Raw genomic sequence first — 26486 nt, forward strand, 5'->3', positions numbered from 1 at the left:
AAAATTGAAAAAGGTCTGATTCAGTAGAAACTTTGAAGTCACTAAAATGAGTGCGTAAACGTTTATTGAAAAACAATGACATTATTGTTTTCTATACCAATGTAATGTAATATTTAACTATACACAGCGTTAATGGACAGAAAACTATTACTAAGAAAACTTTAAAATTCGTGGTACATCACAAAAGAACCCATGTAAAATATTTTAAAAAGAATTGTTTACGCTCCACAGCTCAGCTTTTGTTTTGTGGACAGTTCTATTTCCGGTATGATTACTGGTATTGTACATGGACTTTACGGACCAGCGAAAAGTTGAGAGGACCAGGGAGGACAAAGCGAAAAAAGCCAAGAGTTCATGCCGAATATCGAAAAAAAGACAGCATCGTCGTCATCACCAACTCAAACACGACCTTGGTTTCTAGTCTTTAAATGTTTCCAGGAAGAAAGCAAATCACTTCCACGTAATCACACAAACACGAGACACCGCCACGTTTTCACAGTTGAGAGGAAAAGTACAGCTTGTTTTTGTAAGCACGTACAGTTTACCAGTCACTTGCTAATGCTGTTGTATGCTTCACATAAAGTCACGCTGTTGGTGCTGCCTTTAAGGACTGTCAGAAATATCTCCTAATCATTAATCATTAATCAATCCAATTCAAACTGAAATTATAATTGATGTGTTGGGGGAAAATATATGCGAAGCCACATATAAAATATCACAAACGGAAGTTAGCTAAATATGTCGCTATTATTTACAAAACAAGGGGTCTGCTACATAAAGAAAATGATTTAAATAATGTACTACTAAATACTAAAAGTATAATTTTAGAGGGTTATGTAAAAATTAAATGTGAAAAATAAAGATGTTGTGTGTAGGTGTTTTAGAAGTATGTGGAGCCAAGTTCCATAATTAAAAGTCTTGTTCTTTCACATTTTTCCTATGAGAGGCAAAAATAAGGCTTGGGTTTTACTACATTCCTATTTTGGCCGGTGGTTGTTATGCTTTTCCCAGGACGGATAAAATCACGCGATCTCAGTAAAGGCAACACGAGAGCTGGAAAATCAAAGCTGTATTTCTGCACTTGAATGCGCCACCACTTTCCTTCAGGTCGGAAGCAGGTTTTTGCTCTCACAGGAAGAAGGCTCGTTTGGAAAGTTGTGTTTTTATTGTTCCATCTGTTGAATGTCGGCATGTGCTAGCAGTTGCCTTCGGTCCTGAGAAATATCCACCCCTTTAAGGCTGTTCAAGAGAAACTACACAGTGACCCGGTAGGTAAGTTCAAATGCACTGTCCCGTTTATACCGAGCTAATCTATTTTTGAATGAATTACCTGTAGTTTCTCTTCGTAAATGCTGCTATTTATCTTAGTAAGTGAACAGGTCTGAACTTAAAATTTAACGTTGCAGGCGAATACGCGAATCCCTTGGGCAGTAAAGTTGCCTTACACCCCAGTTAATGATTAATTCATCCATTATTTTACACATTTTAAACGAAATGACTCGAAGTTAACCCAGCGTCGAAATAAAGTATAATGGTGTTGAGAAAATGTATTTAACAGTAATGGATAAAATAAATTCTAAGATATGGTGCAGAAATCAATCCGCAGCGAAACAAAGAAGGTCGTTGATGTGGTGAGACAGACAGTGGTCAGGAGTTGTTTTGAACCCTGCGGTTTTAATCACCATTTTAACATGTGTGAGGAAAACGACTGCAAACCAGCCAGCTGAGGAATAAAATGGCGGGTAAAATGCAGTAAAACAAACAAACATTAAATCATTATCATCATCATGCTGTTTTATCGTAATTCACATAAGAGCTGAGATTTAACAAGGTGAGATGAAACTCTATTGGCCACTGCAGTCTCAATATTTTTGAGGAAGGGAATGTGCTGATTAATAGTATTAAAGATATTATATTAGATTGATCAATATTGACCAAGTGGAGAAACAAGTCAATATTGCCCACACAATTCTTTGAAATCAGCATCGTAGGAGCTGTCTCTTATATATTTGTGTTAGTTTAGACCCATTTGTTTTGAGACAATTGGCAAAGGCTGTTCCGTTCAGTCAAGTGTTCAATACATATTTACTAAAGTTAAGCAAATTTGTGCATTACATGTGTTATTAAAACTGTTACATTTTATTTAATCAAGAGAAAAAAAAAAAGATGGTATTGGCCAAATAAGCAAACATACAAAAACAATGGGCAGTGAAATCTGTAACAGCTGCCCTGAATTCAAAAGACTGGCATTACCATTGGCCATAGAAAAAGTCATAGGTTGACCTCTAGTGTGAAACACCTTGTTGTTGTTTGTGCCTGCAGGTGTTCTTATTTATGTGTTGCAGTTTGGGTAACAGCAGAGCAGGGAGATGGCCATCGCACATGTGGCTACAGAGTATGTGTTTAGCGATTTCCTTCTGAAGGAGCAGAACCAGGCTCGATATCGCAGCGTCCGAACTGAGCTGGCTCTGGACAAGATGGTGACCTGTGTGGCAGTGGGCCTGCCCCTCCTACTCATCTCCCTGGCCTTTGCTCAAGAAGTTTCAGTTGGTGAGTTGGAATATAGAGCTAGGACTATAGTCCATAAGACCAACACCTGTGCTACATTACAACTATCCACTCACTCTCCATTCAGTTTTTTGCATGTTGGTGTTGTTGTGTTATCCCTGTTACTCTCAGGTACTCAAATCAGCTGTTTCGCTCCCACTAACTTCTCCTGGAGACAGGCTGCATATGTGGATTCATTCTGCTGGGCGTCTGTACATACACACACTCTACCTCTCTGGCTTCATAAGGTAATGATACTGTACATAAAAACATGCAGGAGAGTGCTATGTAACACACCCTCTGCCAGAACAATAACAGGTTTTACTGCTCATTATGGTCTGTCATGAAGCAAAAAATACTAAGTCACATTTAATTTCAACCAGGGGAAATATCAAGAGTTTTCTGAGTTTTAACACCTGGGGTCAATCATCCAAAACAATGGACAGTGCGCAGTGCAGGGTGGATACGAGTGTCAGGGCTGACGAATGACAGGTGGATAGCAGCACAAGTGAAAGAGAAGGTTTACAAGACAGTGGTGAGACCCACTATGATGCTTGGTGACAGTGGCACTGTAAAAGACCAGATGCAGAGCTGAAGATATTGAGATTTTCATTGGGAATATGCTCATTTCTAATCCCACAAGCAACTCCTCTTAACTAGTTTGGGCCAAAGCCATGCCTAAGGGGTCCAGAACCTCTTCTGTGAATATTTTGAATTACAATATATTTGATCTTGTCACTAGAAGCAACCAAACATGTTATTGGTTTGGAAATGCAACGTGACTACCTGTTTTTGTTTATCAGACACACAACAACTTCATTATTTTATCTAAATAAATTACACAGCTGCTGCTGCTGCCCGGCATAACCACAACTGCACTCACTCAAACAAACAACAAATGAAGTCACGTGTCTGTCAACCACTGTCCTGTCCAGTTCTTTCCCTACATCCTGCTGTTGGTGGCAGTGTTGATGTACACCCCAGCATTGTTCTGGAGATTTTCTGCAGCACCGCTCCTGCTGTCGGACCTTGGCTTTATCATGGAGGAGTTGGACCGGTGCTACAACCGTGCTGTAACTCTGGCCAAGCGCATGGCCACGTCAGGACGGCTCACACCAGACAGGTTGTGTTACGCATCCTGTCGATGTCTCTACAATTAAATGTCTATTCGTTGTCTTGAAGTACACAATATCACTTTACTTTCTATGTTTAGAGGCTGATTGAAAGACTGATTTAGAACCATTTCCCAGTATAAATAGTTTGTTTACATTATTTAAAGGTTGTTACATGTTTGTTATAGACAGGTGATTTTCCTACTTCATTCCAGTCAATCACAGTGATGTTATTTGTTTGTACAAAGCGTTTTATGGCAGTTGGCATCTGTAAGGTTGAATTACTGTGTTCTTCTCTTTCCTTTGCTTCTACTGCTTCCTTACAATGTGAACTTTGATCCTGACATATCTTCCTGTATTCTCTTATATATTTTTTTACCAGCGATCCCACTGAGGGCTGTTTCAACTACCCACTGGTGGAGAAGTTCCTGACAACCAAGCGTTGCTCTCGGACGATGCTGCTTTATTACCTGTCTTGTCGCGGCTTGACTTTTGTTACCCTGGTGTGTGCGTGTATTTACCTGGGTTACTACCTCCGCCTGGCCTCCGTCACCGACGAGTTTGGATGCACGCTCCGTGTCGGCCTGCTCACCTCGGACCCCAGCGTCCCTGACAAGGTGCAATGTAAGCTCATCGCTGTGGGAGTCTTCTCATTGCTCAGGTATTTGTACAGTTTACTGTAGATATAGAATGAGTTAAGCTAAATATTAAGAATCAACATCAATAATTCAAGCAAAAATAAATTAGAAATGATGAACTGTATTAGTCATAAATTTTGTGTGCTGCCACTGGACACTAAACATTTGTAAACATAAAACCAGGTTAAATTATCTGTGATATCCAGTTCTCTCGTCATGTGTTTTCAGTTAACAGGAATGCAACACATTAAACTGCAAATACAATTTGTTTCCAGCCTTGTCAACCTGATCGTGTTCATTGCACTGATTCCCGTGGTGATCTACGCGAGTTTCCGCCCATTCCTCTGCCACAGACACGCCCATTTCCTGGAAACATACCAGTCACTCCCCACGGTGAGCGTCCTGCCCACCCCTGGTGGCCAATTGGATGATCTTGCATTGTATCTGCTCTTCCTGGAGGAAAACATCAGTGAACTAAAATCCTACAAATATATCAAGGTGTGTTGGTGTGTTATTGTGCCACCGTCCATTCTGTGTTTAAAATCTCTCCCAGTTTACTACATAGTGAAAAGCACCAAAGAAAAGATGATGAAAACAATCAGTGTCATATGTAGCAGCTAAAACAACATTTTATGTTTTGTTACCTTTTGTTTTGACTGTAGGTGTTGGAGCTGTTGAGGAAACGAGGTGAATGCTCTGAAGAAGACTTTGATGCTATGGGTCTGCTGCAGACTCTGTGTCTGGTGAAGATGGATGCTGTGGATGGAAATAAACCTTCTTCTGCTGCGGGGGAACAGGATCAACTAAAAAGTAAAGCAGCAGAGTCTGTGAACAGCCCCACGGCCACCAACAACAGAGAGGCCAAAAACAACAGCAGCCGCCCAGATTTAACCAGCGATAATGACAGCAAAACTGGAACTGAGATGAAAGGTGAGCATTTACATTACATTATATGTCATTTAGCAGACTCTTTTATCCAAAGCGACTTACAATAAGTGCATTAGGGTACAAACAAGAGCTAGAAGTAAGTAAGAGCATGTATAAGCAAGTTTTTTATTTTTTTTTTTTGTCGTTGTCTTAGTCAGGGTAGAGTCGGAAGAAATGTGTTTTTAGTTGGCGGCGGAAGATGTGGAGGCTTTCTGCTGTCCGGATGTCGATGGGGAGCTTGTTCCACCATTTGGGAGCTAGGACAGTGAACAGTCTAGAGTTCTGTGAATGCCTCTACGATCCTCTCAGTGAGGGGGCAGCAAGCCGTTTTGCCGATGCAGAGCGGAGTGGGCGGGCTGGGGTGTAGGTTTTGATCATGTCCTGGATGTACTGTAGGCTGGACCGGATCCGTTTGTAGCATGGAATGCAAGCACTAGAGTCTTGAAGCGGATGAGAGCAGCTACAGGAAGCCAGTAAAGGGAGCGGAGGAGCGGTGTTCTGGATGAGTTGCAGAGGTCGTATGGCACACACAGGGAGACCAGCCAGGAGGGAGTTGCAGTAGTCCAAGCGTGAGATGACAAGAGCCTGGACCTGAACCTGTGCCGCCTTCTGGGTCAGAAGAGGCCGTATCCTTCTGATGTTGTGCAACATGTATCTGCAAGATTGAGCTGTTGCAGCAATGTTGGGAGTGAGGGAGAGATGGTCATCAAGTGTCACACCCAGGTTCCTTGCGGTATGAGAAGGAGCTACCACAGAGTTGTCGAGGGTGATGGTTAGATCTGTGATGGGAGAGCCCTTTCCTGGGAGAAAAAGCTGTTAAGCTTCAGGTGATGGTCGGACATCCACTGAGAGATGTCGGTCAGACAAGCGGAGATCCGTTCTGCTACATGTGTTTCGGAGCTGGGAAAAGAGAGAATGAGTTGGGTGTCATCGTGTAGCACTCAGAGGCAGGACACGACACTGCTTAATTCAAACTAAATCTAACATAAATCACTGTTATATTGCATAATACTGTCTTTTTAATAATATAAAACATCCTTAAACACCTGTATTATAGCAGCTCAGCCTAAAACTTCCGCTACTGAGGTTTCTAACTCCAAATAACCTGGTTGACGCGCTTTGAACTCTCTGACTGAATGTCCACGCTGTTCGTTTAGTTGCAATATATTGGCTTTATTGCTGAGCGTTTTCTTTGCATAAGGAAATTCTATCAAACAATCCAAAACAGTCATGATAAGCGCCTCCGCGGTACAGCGGTTGAAAACCATTTGCCCTTCCAGGTCAAAAACCTAACAAGGACAGTGATAATTCCACCTATATATACCTGAGCTCCCCTTCTGAGAGCACAGCGACCCCACACACACATTGAGTGAATTACACCAACCCTCATACCACAATCAAACACGTTCGGCACCTATAACCTGTATAGCAATTACTTTATGCGGTGGTCTAAATTGCTATGAACCAAATATTTATTGTTGTCTCAAAGTGGAACTTAACCTCTGTGGAACTCGACCTTGTGTCGATCGCTTTATCCTCACTGTCATAAAAATGAATTCCCTGCAGCAAAGTCCACACAGAAAATTATCAATTTTAGGTCACAGTACGCAGGAAATGCTGGGGTGCTGCTACTTCATTTGGTGGTACGTTTGTGTTACTTGGGTAAATCTGAAAATTTCAACTATCTAAATCAAAATAACATGTTATCTTAATGATTTCTCTACAGACTGTGTAGCAAGTGAGCAGTAAAGTGACACAAACTGTCGTTATATTATGCTGTTATAAACCCTACAAACATATTCTTAAGATATTAAAGACTTAAGAAGGCATGGGTTTTATTAGGTGAGAGGTATCGATCTGATTTTCTGTGTCCCTGCTCATCTCCTATTGCTTCTCTGTAACAGATACAAGAAGCTGACAATGAGTCCGTACTTGTGTACTTGTCCGTACACTTCAAAAACCTGAAATATCACTTCATTTGTTATAAATCAAGCTATGACAACCCAAGTTTTCTTAGTCACTGCAAGCCCAGGGAGGATCAGATTTTGTTTTACTTATTTATATTTAGCTTAAAATAATGGTCATTATCTAATGCCTACATAAGTATTCCATATAGAAATCTAAATAATCATGTATGATGTATTATTAGTCGTTAACAGTAATAGTTACACTTTACATTTTCAAGAGTTATTTGAAAACTTTGACACAATTTACATGTTTGATACAATTATTAGTTAGAATCAAACGATGTGAGTGTGTTGATGTGCTGTAGATTTAGTGGAATTTATCACCCTGGAGTTGAAGCAACTTTTTTTTTAACTTATTGTATTTTTAAATTTTCAGAACTCACTCCTCTGCTGCTACAAAACAGTGATGCAACAGGCAGCAGAATGTGATTGGCTGCTCATGGCAAATAACTTTGCTCACTGTCCCATGGTACACTGAAATCTCATGACCTTCCTGACCTAATGGAGAAATACAAAATGTGATGGGACAACACGGCTGCATTGTGGGCAGAATAAAAGTTCCACCATATGTCCTCATGACTGGATGGGAATGTTGGGGCAATTTAAGAAGCAGATAATAAAGGAGGAGGAAGTGAGTATTGGGAATATTCAGGTGATTTAAGTCATGCTGGTTGGTAGAAAATTTTAAGTTCCCTGACTGAGCTTTTATATCCAGTACGTAAACATTTAATAATTGGTTGAAAAAAACACTGTAAGACACTATAAGGACAACTTGTGTGAGAACATATTTTTATATTATTACAACATGTCTTTTTGTAGTGGCTTTGTTTTTATAAGAACTATTTATCAAATGTTCACAGCCTGCCTCTAAATGCTAAATTTGATAATTTGTAGTCAAGTTTTGAACCTTGAAGTATGCATGTATTTCTGCATTCAGTGGGTTAAACATTAAAGTACCAAATACTGACTGACTGTTGTGCTGGATGTCAGTCAATATTTGTATGTTTATGTCAGACATGAATGTTTTTGATGTTGCACAATCCTTGTGTTTAATTGTAGTGGAGAGTGACTATTTTCTGTGTTTAAAGAAAAATCGGTACGAGTTTGTAATAGAAAGGGTATAGTTGTGACAAAATCACACAACTTCACCACGCATTCATTTGTCCCGTCTCTAATTTACAAAGGATTATAAAACTCCATGGGACAGAGTCAACTTTAAGTTTAAGTTCATTGTGAAACACATCACAGTCCACTGGTCTCCATGAAATGAAGATGAGATGCACTTTAGTTTCATAGAGACTGAAACTGTCCATCTCTGACAAGAATCATTACTTTCATTATTGATACATCTGTAGACCGTTTTCCTGTTTGATTTGTTTTCCCCAAAAATCTCAAAATGAAAAATCCTCAAATGTACTGTTGTTCACAAACCAAAGATTTTGCTGTCGTAGGATAAATATTATTTAGTGGTTGATTACAATTTCATCATTTATTCCTACTGGAGCCTCTTGGCCAGGTCATGTTTGTAAATGAGAACTGGTTCTCAAATATTTTGTCAGGTAAAATAAAAGTAAAATATATTTTTTGTTGCAGCTCCAATTCATTATAGGTCTTCCAGTGTTTCAGTTTTTGGAATCACTGTTTGGATTGTTTACATTATAAAAAAAAAATAACAAAAGGCACCAGTTTGTCATTCTCATAAACAGTATGTTATATTGTGAACTGAATAGTTCATGTGCATATCTGCTGTTTTGTGTTTTTTCTAAATATCAAGCTGCCATTAACTGGTAGAAATACAGGACTTTCATTTCATTGACATCTCATTTTCTACAAGACAGTACACATTGCTCAGTGTTCATTAACATGTATAATTTCTTTGACATGTATAATTTCATGTATAACATGTATAATTTCTTTGATGTCAACAAACTATAAATATGACTTGAGATGTTTGATGTTCTGTGACCGTTGATGTCTTGTACTTTTACTGGTGTCTTCTGCTGTCTGCATGCAAGTGCAACATTTTGACATTGTAATTAAATTATTGTGATGTTTTATTAGTCTGTGTTTTAAAGAGCTGTGTCTGCACAATGGCTACATGTTTCATTTAGAGATTTGATGCAATTTCTTTTTATGCCCAGTTGTGTGATAGTTATTTTGTTGTGACCTATGAAAATCAAATTTTCCGCAAATTACAAATAAATGTAATGAAATATATTTTTGCACACGTTTGTTTTGTAAGTTGTCAACAAAAAAATGCTACTACCTGATTAATCCACCGGGGGTAGTGTAGAGCCAATTTACGCAACAGCCAAGAGGAGTTACCTCGGTCAAGTCGATGCGTTTCACCTTAATTGTAAGTATATTTTGCATTCTTTATATTTTTATCGTGGCGCTCTTCGCACCGAGATGTATGTTGTCAAAGGTTTATTCTTCGTGGTATCGGTGGATCGCTATCACCTGTTAGCGACTTTATGCTACACGTGTACTGGCGAAGTTTCAATTTCGCAGGTACAAGAAAAAAAATTCTGCAAATTCGACTAACGAAAACTTAACCGTTGTCGACTGTATGGACAACTGTTCTCGACTGTATGGACGAGCTGACAATGTTGTCAACGTATTTCTTTTTCCTCGAGGTGCTGTGGCGCAGTTGCATGTTAATTAGGTGTAAGTGGCGCAGCCCGCTAACTCTGAGCTAGGTTTTATGATGATTTTCGGTTCTGTTTGTAAACACATTTGTTAGGGGAACCAAACATATGTTCACCACTTGTAGTCAAAAATGACTTACAGTACAAATTAACGAAGGTATAGTGAAAAGTTGGAGCTACTGCGGGGGCGGGGTTGTGTGTGTGTGTGTGTGTTTGGTGGGGTGGGGGCGGGGTGGAGTTAGAATTATCCAACAGACGGCGCCACAACCCAGATCAGGATTATTGAGCGGAATAACACTTATATTGGCAAACCGCTAATTTATAACATGTCTACCTTGATTAAATCACCAAAATAAAGCCAGTTATGATTTTATATGTGAACACATCACTTGAATTTGTAAATATGTTTAAATTGCAACTTCAATTCCCAATTTGTAATACAATACGTGTTAAAAAACGTTAACTAATGGCACACAGTGGCGTATTGGCCATCGGGAGCACCGGGACGTTTCCCGGTGGCCTGATGGTCATCCAGGCCTGACTTGAACAGTCACCGGACTGACTGGAGTTATCGGACGCCCGGGCCAATCAAATCAATCTATATAGCTACGTAATGATGCCGCTCGGCGACCTGTCTGCGACACAGAACAATAAATTAACTCCGCTGTCTTCACTCTAGTAGTCGAGAGAAATGGAGGGACAGAAGAAAAGGAAAGGTGGAGCAGAGAGAGAGAGAGGGACAGAAAACGGAAATGTTGAAAAATAAGTGACATGTTCACCAGGAGGGAAGGTCAGTCAAAAACACTATAGCTTTCATTGCGTTTATCGTTCAATCACCGTCACCACCGCAGACTGTGTGTCTCACGGAGGTGCCGCCTCAGCCCCCTCCCCTCCACACACACGCCCGACAATCAATCCAGAATACCTAGAGATGAATGAAAAATATGATTCGGTTGCATAATGTTTGAGCCACTACAGGATAGTTTATACATGCTGAAATAATAAATAATAATTAAATACAGGTAGCTTTTTTGTTTGCTTTTAATCTATTAGGCTGCAGCTTTGTGGCAGTTTTCTTTATTGTAATTCTGTACCATAAATGATAGTTTGACTATCATTATAATATATACAAGCTCTATATAGTACGACTATAAACTTTATAGGTTGTGTTCACAGACACCTGTCTTTCTGGGTTGTATGTGCAATCATTAATAATATAAAATCAATCATTTAATATATATATGTACACACAGAGAAGTGTGTGTGTCTGTGGTGACCATTGAGCCAAATAATTACACAAATTTCTTTTAACTATCAAATAGGGTTAGAATACACAACTAGAGGTATGGTGGGCTGCATGAGAAGGGTGGCCTGGAATGGCATCAAATTCCCGGCCTGAATTATTGTCCCAGTCCGCCACTGATGGCATATGACATGTATTGACACTGTGTATGGACTGTAACTATTGTAAACTATTACACTTACATAGAATATAGTGTATCAACTAGGGATGTCACGATTATAGATTTTCTTGGTACGTTTATTGTCAGAGAATTAATCACGATAGTACGATGATCACGATTATTATACATTAATTGATTTCACAATGATGAATGTGTAAAATCACATGAACATTGCTTATAGGCAACTCCAGTGTTTGTGCTCCCCTCATCCATGTCAGACAACGCAGGCTCCTCATCTCCCCCAGCATCTGGAATAGCCGCCTTACCAATCTCCACTGACTATGCAACATAACCTGCATTAGTTTTAATTAAAACACCACTGACCTTATTGCTGTTTAAATACTGATTGGAGCTTTTCAGATTGTTCATAGCTTCACCTTCTCAAGCGGCCTAATTGATTTAAAAAAAAAAATTAAACAAATTAAACTGCAATGGATGAAGTCAGTGGATGTTTTTTCTTGCTGTGAATTTGATTCAGAGACAAAATAGTGCTGTTCACACCCTTGACCAGTTGGCGGTAGTATTTAGATTGGTACCCTTCACTAGCAAACAAAGAAAACAGGAAGTGCTCTCTTTTTGAGAGGGAAAAGGGCTTTGTGGGTTATTCCCCTCCACCACTGCTTTTCGCTTCTCTTAAATTTCAGCTGTTGATCAAACATTTGTCAGAATCTACTTCAGCTTTTCATCACTTGAACATATGTGTTTGACAGTTTGACTGTTTTTTGTTTTTACAAGGTTGAAAAGGTTTAATAGATGATTATAGTTTAGGCTTTGATGTGGAAATGTAGCAGTGCATGATGGGAAATCTGACATTTTTATGTAATAATAATAATAAGTGTCTATAAAATAGTCTTTTATTTAAGCCTTGGTGTATTACACTTTCTTCAGTCCTGAATTCATGCAGAGTCACGCAGCACCTCCAGGAGCTACGTTTCTGTTAGCTCTGTTAGCACCACCAGTGATTGTGGTTTGTCTGTGAAAGAGTGGCCTGTCCTTGATGTGTACAACTCATACTTACCTGGCAGGGGAGACACCATGATCAAGAAGGTGGTTCACCCAGGGCGAGGCTCGGCCATTGCACTCCGGTTGTGCTGACCCCTGCGAATTCCCCAAATGTGGGAATCTCGACTGCATAATTTCTGGTAGTGGGGGACTGCGTTCGCGCTCTCCCCTGAAAAGTTGTACAACAAGCAATATGTCTGCAGTTCGGATACATGCGTGTCGCTGCTAACAGGTCGCTTGTGATCTGCCCTCAATTTGAGCTGCGCTGTGTGGAGAAACAGGCTTGTGGTTGTGGTGGGGGGTGCTTTTGCGAAATAAACCCTTAAAACTGGGGCCCTGAAACTGCGCTCGACAAACCAACTTAGGGGCTCATTTCTGTCACTTACCTAACTGGAGAAGTTGGTACTGGTTCCTTAAACTGCAGCCTCAGGTCTGGCAGGAAGCCGTCGTTGGGGAAAAGCTGTGTGTGAGAAAAGCTAAAATGAATACACATACAGTATATGAAATTGTCGACAGTATGGCACTGCAGGCCCACAGGCCGTAGGTTTAGGCCCGCAAAATTAAGCCCCTTCGTTTTAAACTTAACTCACCGAGTACTTGCCCTGTGATTGTCCGTCGTTCGTTGACACAAGTGAAATAATTAAACTAAAAACAAACGAAAAAAGGAATTCGCTGAGGGGGCTAATTCTACGGGCCTAAACCGGTTGCCTGCAAGTCTGCAGCTACACCCTTCTCAAAATGGTCAAGAAACACATGAAAGGGCTGAGTGAAAGCTGGATAGATTTTATTTAAGCCTTGGTGTATTACACTTTCTTCAGTCCTGAATTCATGCAGAGTCACGCAGCACCTCCAGGAGCTACGTTTCTGTTAGCTCTGTTAGCACCACCAGTGATTGTGGTTTGTCTGTGAAAGAGTGGCCTGTCCTTGATGTGTACAACTCATACTTACCTGGCAGGGGAGACACCATGATCAAGAAGGTGGTTCACCCAGGGCGAGGCTTGGCCATTGCACTCCGGTTGTGCTGACCCCTGCGAATTCCCCAAATGTGGGAATCTCGACTGCATAATTTCTGGTAGTGGGGGACTGCGTTCGCGCTCTCCCCTGAAAAGTTGTACAACAAGCAATATGTCTGCAGTGGGTTCGGATACATGCGTGTCGCTGCTAACAGGTCGCTTGTGATCTGCCCTCAATTTGAGCTGCGCTGTGTGGAGAAACAGGCTTGTGGTTGTGGTGGGGGGTGCTTTTGCGAAATAAACCCTTAAAACTGGGGCCCTGAAACTGCGCTCGACAAACCAACTTAGGGGCTCATTTCTGTCACTTACCTAACTGGAGAAGTTGGTACTGGTTCCTTAAACTGCAGCCTCAGGTCTGGCAGGAAGCCGTCGTTGGGGAAAAGCTGTGTGTGAGAAAAGCTAAAATGAATACACATACAGTATATGAAATTGTCGACAGTATGGCACTGCAGGCCCACAGGCCGTAGGTTTAGGCCCGCTAAATTAAGCCCCTTCGTTTTAAACTTAACTCACCGAGTACTTGCCCTGTGATTGTCCGTCGTTCGCTGACATAAGTGAAATAATTAAACTAAAAACAAACGAAAAAAGGAATTCGCTGAGGGGGCTAATTCTACGGGCCTAAACCGGTTGCCTGCAAGTCTGCAGCTACACCCTTCTCAAAATGGTCAAGAAACACATGAAAGGGCTGAGTGAAAGCTGGATAGATTTTATTTAAGCCTTGGTGTATTACACTTTCTTCAGTCCTGAATTCATGCAGAGTCACGCAGCACCTCCAGGAGCTACGTTTCTGTTAGCTCTGTTAGCACCACCAGTGATTGTGGTTTGTCTGTGAAAGAGTGGCCTGTCCTTGATGTGTACAACTCATACTTACCTGGCAGGGGAGACACCATGATCAAGAAGGTGGTTCACCCAGGGCGAGGCTCGGCCATTGCACTCCGGTTGTGCTGACCCCTGCGAATTCCCCAAATGTGGGAATCTCGACTGCATAATTTCTGGTAGTGGGGGACTGCGTTCGCGCTCTCCCCTGAAAAGTTGTACAACAAGCAATATGTCTGCAGTGGGTTCGGATACATGCGTGTCGCTGCTAACAGGTCGCTTGTGATCTGCCCTCAATTTGAGCTGCGCTGTGTGGAGAAACAGGCTTGTGGTTGTGGTGGGGGGTGCTTTTGCGAAATAAACCCTTAAAACTGGGGCCCTGAAACTGCGCTCGACAAACCAACTTAGGGGCTCATTTCTGTCACTTACCTAACTGGAGAAGTTGGTACTGGTTCCTTAAACTGCAGCCTCAGGTCTGGCAGGAAGCCGTCGTTGGGGAAAAGCTGTGTGTGAGAAAAGCTAAAATGAATACACATACAGTATATGAAATTGTCGACAGTATGGCACTGCAGGCCCACAGGCCGTAGGTTTAGGCCCGCAAAATTAAGCCCCTTCGTTTTAAACTTAACTCACCGAATACTTGCCCTGTGATTGTCCGTCGTTCGTTGACACAAGTGATATAATTAAACTAAAAACAAACGAAAAAAGGAATTCGCTGAGGGGGCTAATTCTACGGGCCTAAACCGGTTGCCTGCAAGTCTGCAGCTACACCCTTCTCAAAATGGTCAAGAAACACATGAAAGGGCTGAGTGAAAGCTGGATAGATTTTATTTAAGCCTTGGTGTATTACACTTTCTTCAGTCCTGAATTCATGCAGAGTCACGCAGCACCTCCAGGAGCTACGTTTCTGTTAGCTCTGTTAGCACCACCAGTGATTGTGGTTTGTCTGTGAAAGAGTGGCCTGTCCTTGATGTGTACAACTCATACTTACCTGGCAGGGGAGACACCATGATCAAGAAGGTGGTTCACCCAGGGCGAGGCTCGGCCATTGCACTCCGGTTGTGCTGACCCCTGCGAATTCCCCAAATGTGGGAATCTCGACTGCATAATTTCTGGTAGTGGGGGACTGCGTTCGCGCTCTACCCTGAAAAGTTGTACAACAAGCAATATGTCTGCAGTTCGGATACATGCGTGTCGCTGCTAACAGGTCGCTTGTGATCTGCCCTCAATTTGAGCTGCGCTGTGTGGAGAAACAGGCTTGTGGTTGTGGTGGGGGGTGCTTTTGCGAAATAAACCCTTAAAACTGGGGCCCTGAAACTGCGCTCGACAAACCAACTTAGGGGCTCATTTCTGTCACTTACCTAACTGGAGAAGTTGGTACTGGTTCCTTAAACTGCAGCCTCAGGTCTGGCAGGAAGCCGTCGTTGGGGAAAAGCTGTGTGTGAGAAAAGCTAAAATGAATACACATACAGTATATGAAATTGTCGACAGTATGGCACTGCAGGCCCACAGGCCGTAGGTTTAGGCCCGCTAAATTAAGCCCCGATAAAAGGAGTTCGCTGAGGGGGCTAATTCTACGGGCCTAAACCGGTTGCCTGCAAGCATGCAGCTACACCCTTCTCAAAATGGTCAAGAAAGACATGAAAACCCTGAGTGAAAGCTGGATAGATTAAAGTCTTGGGACTCGAGTAAAGTTAAAATGAAGTCTCACCAATCCCGACTATTATTGATCGTATTACAGTAAAGCTAACATAATAGTGTCGGTTGCATCGGAGCTGTGCAGTTGGGAGAAACAGTGTTGTTCATACCCAGACCAGTAGGTGGCCGTGTTGAGATTGTCACCCTCTCGTGGCAAACAAAGAAACAGGAGGGGCTTCCTTCCTTGAGAGGGATAATAAGCCCTTTGCATTTCGCTTCTCTCGCATTTCAGTCGTTGATCAAATGACATTTGCCGGAGTCCACTTCAGCTTTTCATCACTTGATCTCAAAGTCTTACAATTCCACTGTTTGTTTTTCGAAGGTTAAATAGAGGCGTAATAGATGAGTGTAGGTCAGGCGTTGATGTGGAGATGTTGCAGTGCATGATGGGAAATGTGACTTTTTTGAAGGAATCAAATGTTAATACGGGGATTAAAATAGTCTTATTTGCGGCGATTCTGATATTTTCTTCTGCCGTGGTTCGTCTTAGTGTAGTCACGTTTCGCATTCTGGCCTTGGTGTGAGTTGAACCTTTAGACCCCTGCGAGAGAAGGACTGTGCAGAGAATCACTATGTTTCCTACGCCAGTTGCCGGTCATCGCTTCTCGGCCTTTTGGCTAAGATCAAGTGTAGTATCTGTTCTTATCAGTTTAATATCTGATACGTCCCCTACCCGGGGACCATATATTAAATTGATTTTTGGAACTGGGAGATGGAACAGGGGCTTGCTCCGTCCACTCCACGCATCAACCTGGTATTGCAGCATCTCCAGGAATGGTGCACCCCCCTCATTTGTCCAAGTTAAAGCATCGAGTACAATCTCGGCTTGCGCTTTTGTTATGTGGTGATGACAGTACCTGAGCTGTGCAGTTTGGAGAAAAAGTAGTGTCCAAACCCCAGACAGCGTGGCAGTGTCAAGATTGTCACTCTCTCGTACTAACCAAAGAAACAGGAGGTGCTTCCCTACTGGAGAGAGATCAAAACCCTGTTGCCTTTTGCCTCTCTTACATTTCAGCTGTTGATCAAATGACATTTGCCATAATCTACTTCCAACATTTCATCGCTTGAACTTCTAGTGTTACAATTTGACTGTTTGTTTTTCGAGGGTTAAATAGGCGCAATGGATGATCGTAGGTCAGGCTTTGATGTGGAAATGTTGCAGTGCATGATGGGAAATCATGCACTGCAACGACGGGGAATCAAAAAATCTTTGTCTTTTGATTAAATAGTCTTTTATTTAAGCCTTGGTGTATTACACTTTCTTCAGTCCTGAATTCATGCAGAGTCACGCAGCACCTCCAGGAGCTACGGTTCTGTTAGCTCTGTTAGCACCACCAGTGATTGTGGTTTGTCTGTGAAAGAGTGGCCTGTCCTTGATGTGTACAACTCATACTTACCTGGCAGGGGAGACACCATGATCAAGAAGGTGGTTCACCCAGGGCGAGGCTCGGCCATTGCACTCCGGTTGGTTGTGTGAGAAAAGCTAAAATGAATACACATGCAGTATATGACAATTGTCGACAGTATGGCACTGCAGGCCCACAGGCCGTAGGTTTAGGCCCGCAAAATTAAGCCCCTTCGTTTTAAACTTAACTCACCGCGTACTTGCCCTGTGATTGTCCGTCGTTCGTTGACACAAGTGAAATAATTAAACTAAAAACAAACGAAAAAAGGAATTCGCTGAGGGGGCTAATTCTACGGGCCTAAACCGGTTGCCTGCAAGTCTGCAGCTACACCCTTCTCAAAATGGTCAAGAAACACATGAAAGGGCTGAGTGAAAGCTGGATAGATTTTATTTAAGCCTTGGTGTATTACACTTTCTTCAGTCCTGAATTCATGCAGAGTCACGCCGCACCTCCAGGAGCTACGTTTCTGTTAGCTCTGTTAGCACCACCAGTGATTGTGGTTTGTCTGTGAAAGAGTGGCCTGTCCTTGATGTGTACAACTCATACTTACCTGGCAGGGGAGACACCATGATCAAGAAGGTGGTTCCCCCAGGGCGAGGCTCGGCCATTGCACTCCGGTTGTGCTGACCCCTGCGAATTCCCCAAATGTGGGAATCTCGACTGCATAATTTCTGGTAGTGGGGGACTGCGTTCGCGCTCTCCCCTGAAAATGTGTACAATAGAAATATATCATAGTTAGATCATACCTAAATGTAGTAAGATTACTAATGACATACTGATGCAAATGATGTAGACACAGGAAAATCGTGGATGGGAACCAGTGACTGACTCATTTACAACTGAGTTGTATAATATAAACCAGATCTCAGTCTGATTGGTACTAAGCAGCGTAAGATCAATGGTGACTAATACAGACACAGGTATTTGCTTGTGGTATTGGTAAAAAAATAAAAAGCTGTGTGAGAGAAAAACTAAGCCTCACCATTCCCAACTATTATTGAAAGTATTACAGAAAAAAATATAACATAATGGGTGGGAATTTGCCTCTACGTTTGTGAATGATAGATACGATATTTGATACGATAGAAACATATGGTAGTTTGATCAGATCTCAATGTAGTGAGGTAAGATTGAAAGTAATAGAGAATATTATTAGTTCTACAACTAACTTAAAAGGGACATATTATGCAAAATTAACTTTTTAACCATTTTAATTCTGATATTTGGGACTCTGGAGGCCCTACCAGTCGCCAAAGTGTGGAAAAAGAATACTCAGTCATGTTTTCGTGGTCCCCCTTAGTGTAAGTATAGGCGATAAAACGCTCGATGTTGAATTCCCTGCGCTTATGACGGCAGCATGCACATTTCACCGCCAATGTTACCGCCCCACCAGTACGTTTACATCGTGAGCTCCACCTTAGCTCCACCTTGTCCCTGTGAGAGTGCAGGCGAGGGAGGAAGAGCGGTATTATGTCAACGCAGAGGGACAAGTGTGCTGTTTGTGGCTGCACAGTGGAGCAAAGTGTTTTACAGAGGATTTTATATATGAAGCTAATGTGCCGGATAAAGTCAGCAAACGTGTGTTTGTGTGTTTGCACCACTTCACATCAGACTGCGGCCAGCGGTCGCCGTATTTAGTCAGGGGACGTATTTCACCGACGTACAAACACACACATTGTAAAGAAAAGATCACAAAGAGCTCATAACTGACCATTCTGACATGTCCTAATTAAACATATTTGTTCAGTACGTCCTCCATGACCAGAGCACAGACTCAGTCTGATACTATCACATAAAGCAGCTGTTTACGCTGATCGCCAGCGGCGAGCTGCCTAAACAGCCCGGAGCACTGGAGCTTGTCAGCAGTGGCGATCAGCGGTGCTGCACTCTCTGTGCAGCAGTGCTACACTCTCTGTGTCACCACTGATCGCCAGCTCGCCGGAGCACCAGAGCTGGTCAGCGGTGGGGAGGTCTCCGGAGCACAGTCTCCAGTCTGATACAGCAACATGCAGTTTATTCAGCGCGCCGCTGGCGATCAGCAGTGCTGTTCATAAGTGTTTTTAACTCATTTACAGTTCAGCACTGTTCGGCTCGATCTTTATGTAGTACGTCTCTTCCTGTGACGGCACTCTCGCTGTTTTCTGCGCACGCTGCCATGTTGATATTGTCAGAGAACTAGTGGAGGGAGGGGGAGATGAATAGAGCTGTAAAGCGCTGTAAAGAGGACAAATCAGAAACCCCCTGGAAGAAGTGGGTGTGTGTTTGCCTGTGTCTCATTTGCATGTAAAGGGACCATGCGCGAAAACCAAGCGTTCTGAAAGGGGCGGGTTTAGCAGGGTTATTGAACTACTATGATTCTTCATCCTTATGGTATTTTGACCAAAGCATGTCACTAACATGTTCATTAGGACACCAGGGAACTATTTTAATGGGGAAATAGGTTATAATATGTCCCCTTTAAATTTATTTCTCACTTCTAAAATTCCATCTCATTTCACACAGCGCATTACTTCCATCTCTTCCTGAGTGTGCAGCCAATATACGGGATGACTCCATAGAAGGTAGGGGATCACAGTCAAAAACAGTCAAATGTCAAATTATGCCAGTAATTCATGCAGTGCAGAATGGACCATAGGAATTAGGTGAATTGCTCAACCTTCTATTGAAGTGTCTTTTGGGAACTCCACTTTATTTGGACTGAAACATGAATTCTGTTTTGATTTGATGTTGTTTTAGTGTGGGCTGTGCAGTTGGAGCAGTGCTCTTCCACATGTTTTACATTACTTCCACATGTTAGTTATCTCCAGCTACTTTTCGTGTCACACTTGTGAATCACTTGTGAAAATATTAGTCTTTAAAATTAAAAATGAGTGAAATAAAACACACACTTTCCAATGTATTAGGTACACCAAAATATTATGCCGTATAATACAATTAAACTGCTAAGTCAGTGCATCATTTGATAAGGAGAATGTTATTATGGACAAAATAGTGGTGTTCACACCCGAGACCAGTAGGCGGCAGTATTTAGATTGGTACCCTTCACTGGCAAACAAAGAAAAAAGGAAGTGCTCTCTTTTTGAGAGGGAAAGGGGCTTTGTGGGTTATTCCCCTCCACCACTGCTTTTCACTTCTCTTAAATTTCAGCTTTTGATCAAACATTTGTCAGAATTTACCTCAGCTTTCCATCACTTGAACATATGTGTTTTACAGTTTGACTGTTTTTTGTTTTTAGAAGGTTGAAAAGGCTAAATAGATGATTATAGGCTTTGACGTGGAAATGTAGCAGTGCATGATGGGAAATCTGACCTTTTTTATGTAATACAAGTTTATGTAATAGAATTGTCTTTTATTCAAGCCTTTGTGTATTACACTTTATTCAGTCTTGAATTTATTCAGAGTCACATCACCTCTATAAGCTATGGTTTTGTTAGTTTGTACTCTGTTAGCACCACCAGTGATTGTGGTTTGTCTGTGACAGAAATTCCTGTCTGTGATTTGTACAACTCATACTTACCTGGCAGGGGAGACACCATGATCAAAAAGGTGGTTCACCCAGGGCGAGGCTCGGCCATTGCACTCCGGTTGTGCTGACCCCTGCGAATTCCCCAAATGTGGGAATCTCGACTGCATAATTTCTGGTAGTGGGGGACTGCGTTCGCGCTCTCCCCTGAAAAGTTGTACAACAAGCAATATGTCTGCAGTGGGTTCGGATACATGCGTGTCGCTGCTAACAGGTCGCTTGTGATCTGCCCTCAATTTGAGCTGCGCTGTGTGGAGAAACAGGCTTGTGGTTGTGGTGGGGTGTGCTTTTGCGAAATAAACCCTTAAAACTGGGGCCCTGAAACTGCGCTCGACAAACCAACTTAGGGGCTCATTTCTGTCACTTACCTAACTGGAGAAGTTGGTACTGGTTCCTTAAACTGCAGCCTCAGGTCTGGCAGGAAGCCGTCGTTGGGGAAAAGCTGTGTGTGAGAAAAGCTAAAATGAATACACATACAGTATATGAAATTGTCGACAGTATGGCACTGCAGGCCCACAGGCCGTAGGTTTAGGCCCGCTAAATTAAGCCCCGATAAAAGGAGTTCGCTGAGGGGGCTAATTCTACGGGCCTAAACCGGTTGCCTGCAAGCATGCAGCTACACCCTTCTCAAAATGGTCAAGAAAGACATGAAAACCCTGAGTGAAAGCTGGATAGATTAAAGTCTTGGGACTCGAGTAAAGTTAAAATGAAGTCTCACCAATCCCGACTATTATTGATCGTATTACAGTAAAGCTAACATAATAGTGTCGGTTGCATCGGAGCTGTGCAGTTGGGAGAAACAGTGTTGTTCATACCCAGACCAGTAGGTGGCCGTGTTGAGATTGTCACCCTCTCGTGGCAAACAAAGAAACAGGAGGGGCTTCCTTCCTTGAGAGGGATAATAAGCCCTTTGCATTTCGCTTCTCTCGCATTTCAGTCGTTGATCAAATGACATTTGCCGGAGTCCACTTCAGCTTTTCATCACTTGATCTCAAAGTCTTACAATTCCACTGTTTGTTTTTCGAAGGTTAAATAGAGGCGTAATAGATGAGTGTAGGTCAGGCGTTGATGTGGAGATGTTGCAGTGCATGATGGGAAATGTGACTTTTTTGAAGGAATCAAATGTTAATACGGGGATTAAAATAGTCTTATTTGCGGCGATTCTGATATTTTCTTCTGCCGTGGTTCGTCTTAGTGTAGTCACGTTTCGCATTCTGGCCTTGGTGTGAGTTGAACCTTTAGACCCCTGCGAGAGAAGGACTGTGCAGAGAATCACTATGTTTCCTACGCCAGTTGCCGGTCATCGCTTCTCGGCCTTTTGGCTAAGATCAAGTGTAGTATCTGTTCTTATCAGTTTAATATCTGATACGTCCCCTACCCGGGGACCATATATTAAATTGATTTTTGGAACTGGGAGATGGAACAGGGGCTTGCTCCGTCCACTCCACGCATCAACCTGGTATTGCAGCATCTCCAGGAATGGTGCACCCCCCTCATTTGTCCAAGTTAAAGCATCGAGTACAATCTCGGCTTGCGCTTTTGTTATGTGGTGATGACAGTACCTGAGCTGTGCAGTTTGGAGAAAAAGTAGTGTCCAAACCCCAGACAGTGTGGCAGTGTCAAGATTGTCACTCTCTCGTACTAACCAAAGAAACAGGAGGTGCTTCCCTACTGGAGAGAGATCAAAACCCTGTTGCCTTTTGCCTCTCTTACATTTCAGCTGTTGATCAAATGACATTTGCCATAATCTACTTCCAACATTTCATCGCTTGAACTTCTAGTGTTACAATTTGACTGTTTGTTTTTCTAGGGTTAAATAGGCGCAATGGATGATCGTAGGTCAGGCTTTGATGTGGAAATGTTGCAGTGCATGATGGGAAATCATGCACTGCAACGACGGGGAATCAAAAAATCTTTGTCTTTTGATTAAATAGTCTTTTATTTAAGCCTTGGTGTATTACACTTTCTTCAGTCCTGAATTCATGCAGAGTCACGCAGCACCTCCAGGAGCTACGGTTCTGTTAGCTCTGTTAGCACCACCAGTGATTGTGGTTTGTCTGTGAAAGAGTGGCCTGTCCTTGATGTGTACAACTCATACTTACCTGGCAGGGGAGACACCATGATCAAGAAGGTGGTTCACCCAGGGCGAGGCTCGGCCATTGCACTCTGGTTGTGCTGACCCCTGCGAATCCCCAAATGTGGGAATCTCGACTGCATAATTTCTGGTAGTGGGGGACTGCGTTCGCGCTCTCCCCTGAAAAGTTGTACAACAAGCAATATGTCTGCAGTTCGGATACATGCGTGTCGCTGCTAACAGGTCGCTTGTGATCTGCCCTCAATTTGAGCTGCGCTATGTGGAGAAACAGGGTTGTGGTGGGGGGTGCTTTTGCGAAATAAACCCTTAAAACTGGGGCCCTGAAACTGCGCTCGACAAACCAACTTAGGGGCTCATTTCTGTCACTTACCTAACTGGAGAAGTTGGTACTGGTTCCTTAAACTGCAGCCTCAGGTCTGGCAGGAAGCCGTCGTTGGGGAAAAGCTGTGTGTGAGAAAAGCTAAAATGAATACACATACAGTATATGAAATTGTCGACAGTATGGCACTGCAGGCCCACAGGCCGTAGGTTTAGGCCCGCTAAATTAAGCCCCTTCGTTTTAAACTTAACTCACCGAGTACTTGCCCTGTGATTGTCCGTCGTTCGCTGACATAAGTGAAATAATTGAACTAAAAACAAACGAAAAAAGGAATTCGCTGAGGGGGCTAATTCTACGGGCCTAAACCGGTTGCCTGCAAGTCTGCAGCTACACCCTTCTCAAAATGGTCAAGAAACACATGAAAGGGCTGAGTGAAAGCTGGATAGATTTTATTTAAGCCTTGGTGTATTACACTTTCTTCAGTCCTGAATTCATGCAGAGTCACGCAGCACCTCCAGGAGCTACGTTTCTGTTAGCTCTGTTAGCACCACCAGTGATTGTGGTTTGTCTGTGAAAGAGTGGCCTGTCCTTGATGTGTACAACTCATACTTACCTGGCAGGGGAGACACCATGATCAAGAAGGTGGTTCACCCAGGGCGAGGCTCGGCCATTGCACTCTGGTTGTGCTGACCCCTGCGAATCCCCAAATGTGGGAATCTCGACTGCATAATTTCTGGTAGTGGGGGACTGCGTTCGCGCTCTCCCCTGAAAAGTTGTACAACAAGCAATATGTCTGCAGTTCGGATACATGCGTGTCGCTGCTAACAGGTCGCTTGTGATCTGCCCTCAATTTGAGCTGCGCTGTGTGGAGAAACAGGCTTGTGGTTGTGGTGGGGTGTGCTTTTGCGAAATAAACCCTTAAAACTGGGGCCCTGAAACTGCGCTCGACAAACCCACTTAGGGGCTCATTTCTGTCACTTACCTAACTGGAGAAGTTGGTACTGGTTCCTTAAACTGCAGCCCCCAGGTCTGGCAGCCGCCGCTGGGGAAAAGCTGTGTGAGAAAAGCTAAAATGAATACACATACAGTATGTATGGAAGGCATGGCACTGCAGGCCCACAGGCCGTGAGGTTTAGGCCCTCAAGCAAAATTGCCCCTTCTCGCTTTTGCAAACTTAACTCACCGCAGTACTTGCCCTGTGATTGTCCCTCATTGGCCGCTCGACACAAGTGAAATAATTGGGCAACTAAAACAAATCTAAAAAAGGAATTGGCCTGGAGGTGGCTAATTTACCGGCCTAAACCGTTGCCTGCAAGTCTGCAGCTACACCCTTCAAATGGTCAAGAAACACATGAAAGGGCGAGTGAAAGCTGATAGATTTTATTTAAGCCTTGGTGTATTACACTTTCTTCAGTCCTGAATTCATGCAGAGTCACGCAGCACCTCCAGGAGCTACGTTTCTGTTAGCTCTGTTAGCACCACCAGTGATTGTGGTTTGTCTGTGAAAGAGTGGCCTGTCCTTGATGTGTACAACTCATACTTACCTGGCAGGGGAGCCACCATGATCAAGAAGGTGGTTCACCCAGGGCGAGGCTCGGCCATTGCACTCCGGTTGTGCTGACCCCTGCGAATTCCCCAAATGTGGGAATCTCGACTGCATAATTTCTGGTAGTGGGGGACTGCGTTCGTGCTCTCCCCTGAAAAGTTGTACAACAAGCAATATGTCTGCAGTGGGTTCGGATACATGCGTGTCGCTGCTAACAGGTCGCTTGTGATCTGCCCTCAATTTGAGCTGCGCTGTGTGGAGAAACAGGCTTGTGGTTGTGGGGGTGTGCTTTTGCGAAATAAACCCTTAAAACTGGGGCCCTGAAACTGCGCTCGACAAACCAACTTAGGGGCTCATTTCTGTCACTTACCTAACTGGAGAAGTTGGTACTGGTTCCTTAAACTGCAGCCTCAGGTCTGGCAGGAAGCCGTCGTTGGGGAAAAGCTGTGTGTGAGAAAAGCTAAAATGAATACACATACAGTATATGAAATTGTCGACAGTATGGCACTGCAGGCCCACAGGCCGTAGGTTTAGGCCCGCAAAATTAAGCCCCTTCGTTTTAAACTTAACTCACCGAGTACTTGCCCTGTGATTGTCCGTCGTTCGTTGACACAAGTGAAATAATTAAACTAAAAACAAACGAAAAAAGGAATTCGCTGAGGGGGCTAATTCTACGGGCCTAAACCGGTTGCCTGCAAGTCTGCAGCTACACCCTTCTCAAAATGGTCAAGAAACACATGAAAGGGCTGAGTGAAAGCTGGATAGATTTTATTTAAGCCTTGGTGTATTACACTTTCTTCAGTCCTGAATTCATGCAGAGTCACGCAGCACCTCCAGGAGCTACGTTTCTGTTAGCTCTGTTAGCACCACCAGTGATTGTGGTTTGTCTGTGAAAGAGTGGCCTGTCCTTGATGTGTACAACTCATACTTACCTGGCAGGGGAGACACCATGATCAAGAAGGTGGTTCACCCAGGGCGAGGCTCGGCCATTGCACTCCGGTTGTGCTGACCCCTGCGAATTCCCCAAATGTGGGAATCTCGACTGCATAATTTCTGGTAGTGGGGGACTGCGTTCGCGCTCTCCCCTGAAAAGTTGTACAACAAGCAATATGTCTGCAGTGGGTTCGGATACATGCGTGTCGCTGCTAACAGGTCGCTTGTGATCTGCCCTCAATTTGAGCTGCGCTGTGTGGAGAAACAGGCTTGTGGTTGTGGTGGGGGGTGCTTTTGCGAAATAAACCCTTAAAACTGGGGCCCTGAAACTGCGCTCGACAAACCAACTTAGGGGCTCATTTCTGTCACTTACCTAACTGGAGAAGTTGGTACTGGTTCCTTAAACTGCAGCCTCAGGTCTGGCAGGAAGCCGTCGTTGGGGAAAAGCTGTGTGTGAGAAAAGCTAAAATGAATACACATACAGTATATGAAATTGTCGACAGTATGGCACTGCAGGCCCACAGGCCGTAGGTTTAGGCCCGCAAAATTAAGCCCCTTCGTTTTAAACTTAACTCACCGAGTACTTGCCCTGTGATTGTCCGTCGTTCGTTGACACAAGTGAAATAATTAAACTAAAAACAAACGAAAAAAGGAATTCGCTGAGGGGGCTAATTCTACGGGCCTAAACCGGTTGCCTGCAAGTCTGCAGCTACACCCTTCTCAAAATGGTCAAGAAACACATGAAAGGGCTGAGTGAAAGCTGGATAGATTTTATTTAAGCCTTGGTGTATTACACTTTCTTCAGTCCTGAATTCATGCAGAGTCACGCAGCA

The 26486-nt window shown here is 43.2% G+C and overlaps 1 protein-coding gene, 1 long non-coding RNA gene and 13 other non-coding genes across 21 annotated transcripts; 14 read left to right on the top strand and 1 right to left on the bottom strand.

Annotated features, from left to right (window-relative positions):
- The first annotated feature begins 45 nt into the window (after positions 1-45).
- LOC122773005 (pannexin-1-like) lies at positions 46-9408 on the top strand. 4 transcript variants are annotated; one of them, XM_044031360.1, is made up of 8 exons: positions 46-1272; positions 2323-2550; positions 2680-2795; positions 3483-3670; positions 4042-4320; positions 4573-4795; positions 4960-5227; positions 7568-9408. In XM_044031360.1, the coding sequence occupies exons 2-8, from the start codon at positions 2370-2372 to the stop codon at positions 7618-7620; spliced, it is 1308 nt and encodes a 435-aa protein (XP_043887295.1). In that variant the 5' UTR covers positions 46-1272; positions 2323-2369; the 3' UTR covers positions 7621-9408. The 4 variants fall into 4 exon arrangements, with proteins under 4 accessions (XP_043887295.1, XP_043887298.1, XP_043887296.1 ...); XM_044031363.1 differs by having other exon boundaries at positions 2346-2550; XM_044031361.1 differs by having other exon boundaries at positions 46-1268.
- A 2904-nt stretch (positions 9409-12312) lies between these two features.
- Positions 12313-12476, top strand: LOC122774046. Its single transcript, XR_006360948.1, has one exon. It is a non-coding gene; the product is annotated as a U1 spliceosomal RNA (small nuclear RNA).
- On the bottom strand, positions 12343-24189 carry LOC122773322. Of its 4 annotated transcripts, none has more exons than XR_006360879.1 (8): positions 24157-24189; positions 23226-23299; positions 21129-21202; positions 15495-15568; positions 14563-14636; positions 13627-13700; positions 12691-12764; positions 12343-12473 (listed from the first exon to the last, which is right to left on the bottom strand). It is a non-coding gene; the product is annotated as an uncharacterized LOC122773322 (long non-coding RNA). The 4 variants fall into 4 exon arrangements; XR_006360878.1 differs by lacking the exon at positions 24157-24189 and adding an exon at positions 23788-23815; XR_006360876.1 differs by lacking the exon at positions 24157-24189 and having other exon boundaries at positions 23226-23440.
- LOC122774037 lies at positions 13245-13408 on the top strand. The gene has a single exon (XR_006360940.1). It is a non-coding gene; the product is annotated as a U1 spliceosomal RNA (small nuclear RNA).
- Positions 14181-14344, top strand: LOC122774058. Its single transcript, XR_006360958.1, has one exon. It is a non-coding gene; the product is annotated as a U1 spliceosomal RNA (small nuclear RNA).
- Positions 15117-15280, top strand: LOC122774043. Its single transcript, XR_006360945.1, has one exon. It is a non-coding gene; the product is annotated as a U1 spliceosomal RNA (small nuclear RNA).
- Positions 16429-16619, top strand: LOC122774045. The gene has a single exon (XR_006360947.1). It is a non-coding gene; the product is annotated as a U2 spliceosomal RNA (small nuclear RNA).
- LOC122774044 lies at positions 17221-17382 on the top strand. Its single transcript, XR_006360946.1, has one exon. It is a non-coding gene; the product is annotated as a U1 spliceosomal RNA (small nuclear RNA).
- On the top strand, positions 17780-17943 carry LOC122774034. The gene has a single exon (XR_006360937.1). It is a non-coding gene; the product is annotated as a U1 spliceosomal RNA (small nuclear RNA).
- LOC122774039 lies at positions 20747-20910 on the top strand. The gene has a single exon (XR_006360941.1). It is a non-coding gene; the product is annotated as a U1 spliceosomal RNA (small nuclear RNA).
- Positions 22063-22253, top strand: LOC122774047. The gene has a single exon (XR_006360949.1). It is a non-coding gene; the product is annotated as a U2 spliceosomal RNA (small nuclear RNA).
- Positions 22855-23017, top strand: LOC122774040. The gene has a single exon (XR_006360942.1). It is a non-coding gene; the product is annotated as a U1 spliceosomal RNA (small nuclear RNA).
- On the top strand, positions 23780-23942 carry LOC122774041. The gene has a single exon (XR_006360943.1). It is a non-coding gene; the product is annotated as a U1 spliceosomal RNA (small nuclear RNA).
- A 521-nt stretch (positions 24190-24710) lies between the features above and the next one.
- Positions 24711-24874, top strand: LOC122774042. The gene has a single exon (XR_006360944.1). It is a non-coding gene; the product is annotated as a U1 spliceosomal RNA (small nuclear RNA).
- Positions 24875-25644: 770 nt separating this feature from the next.
- On the top strand, positions 25645-25808 carry LOC122774059. The gene has a single exon (XR_006360959.1). It is a non-coding gene; the product is annotated as a U1 spliceosomal RNA (small nuclear RNA).
- Positions 25809-26486: the final 678 nt, after the last annotated feature.

Source organism: Solea senegalensis, linkage group LG8, assembly GCF_019176455.1.
Source record: "Solea senegalensis isolate Sse05_10M linkage group LG8, IFAPA_SoseM_1, whole genome shotgun sequence".
NCBI classification, from domain to species: Eukaryota; Metazoa; Chordata; class Actinopteri; order Pleuronectiformes; family Soleidae; genus Solea; species Solea senegalensis.

Coding starts and splice junctions, on each gene's coding strand:
- LOC122773005 (XM_044031360.1), top strand. CDS start 2,370: ATGGCCATCGCACATGTGGCTACAGAGTATGTGTTTAGCGATTTCCTT. Junction 4,321..4,572: donor GGAGTCTTCTCATTGCTCAG/GTATTTGTACAG, acceptor ATTTGTTTCCAG/CCTTGTCAACCTGATCGTGT. Junction 4,796..4,959: donor AATCCTACAAATATATCAAG/GTGTGTTGGTGT, acceptor TTTTGACTGTAG/GTGTTGGAGCTGTTGAGGAA.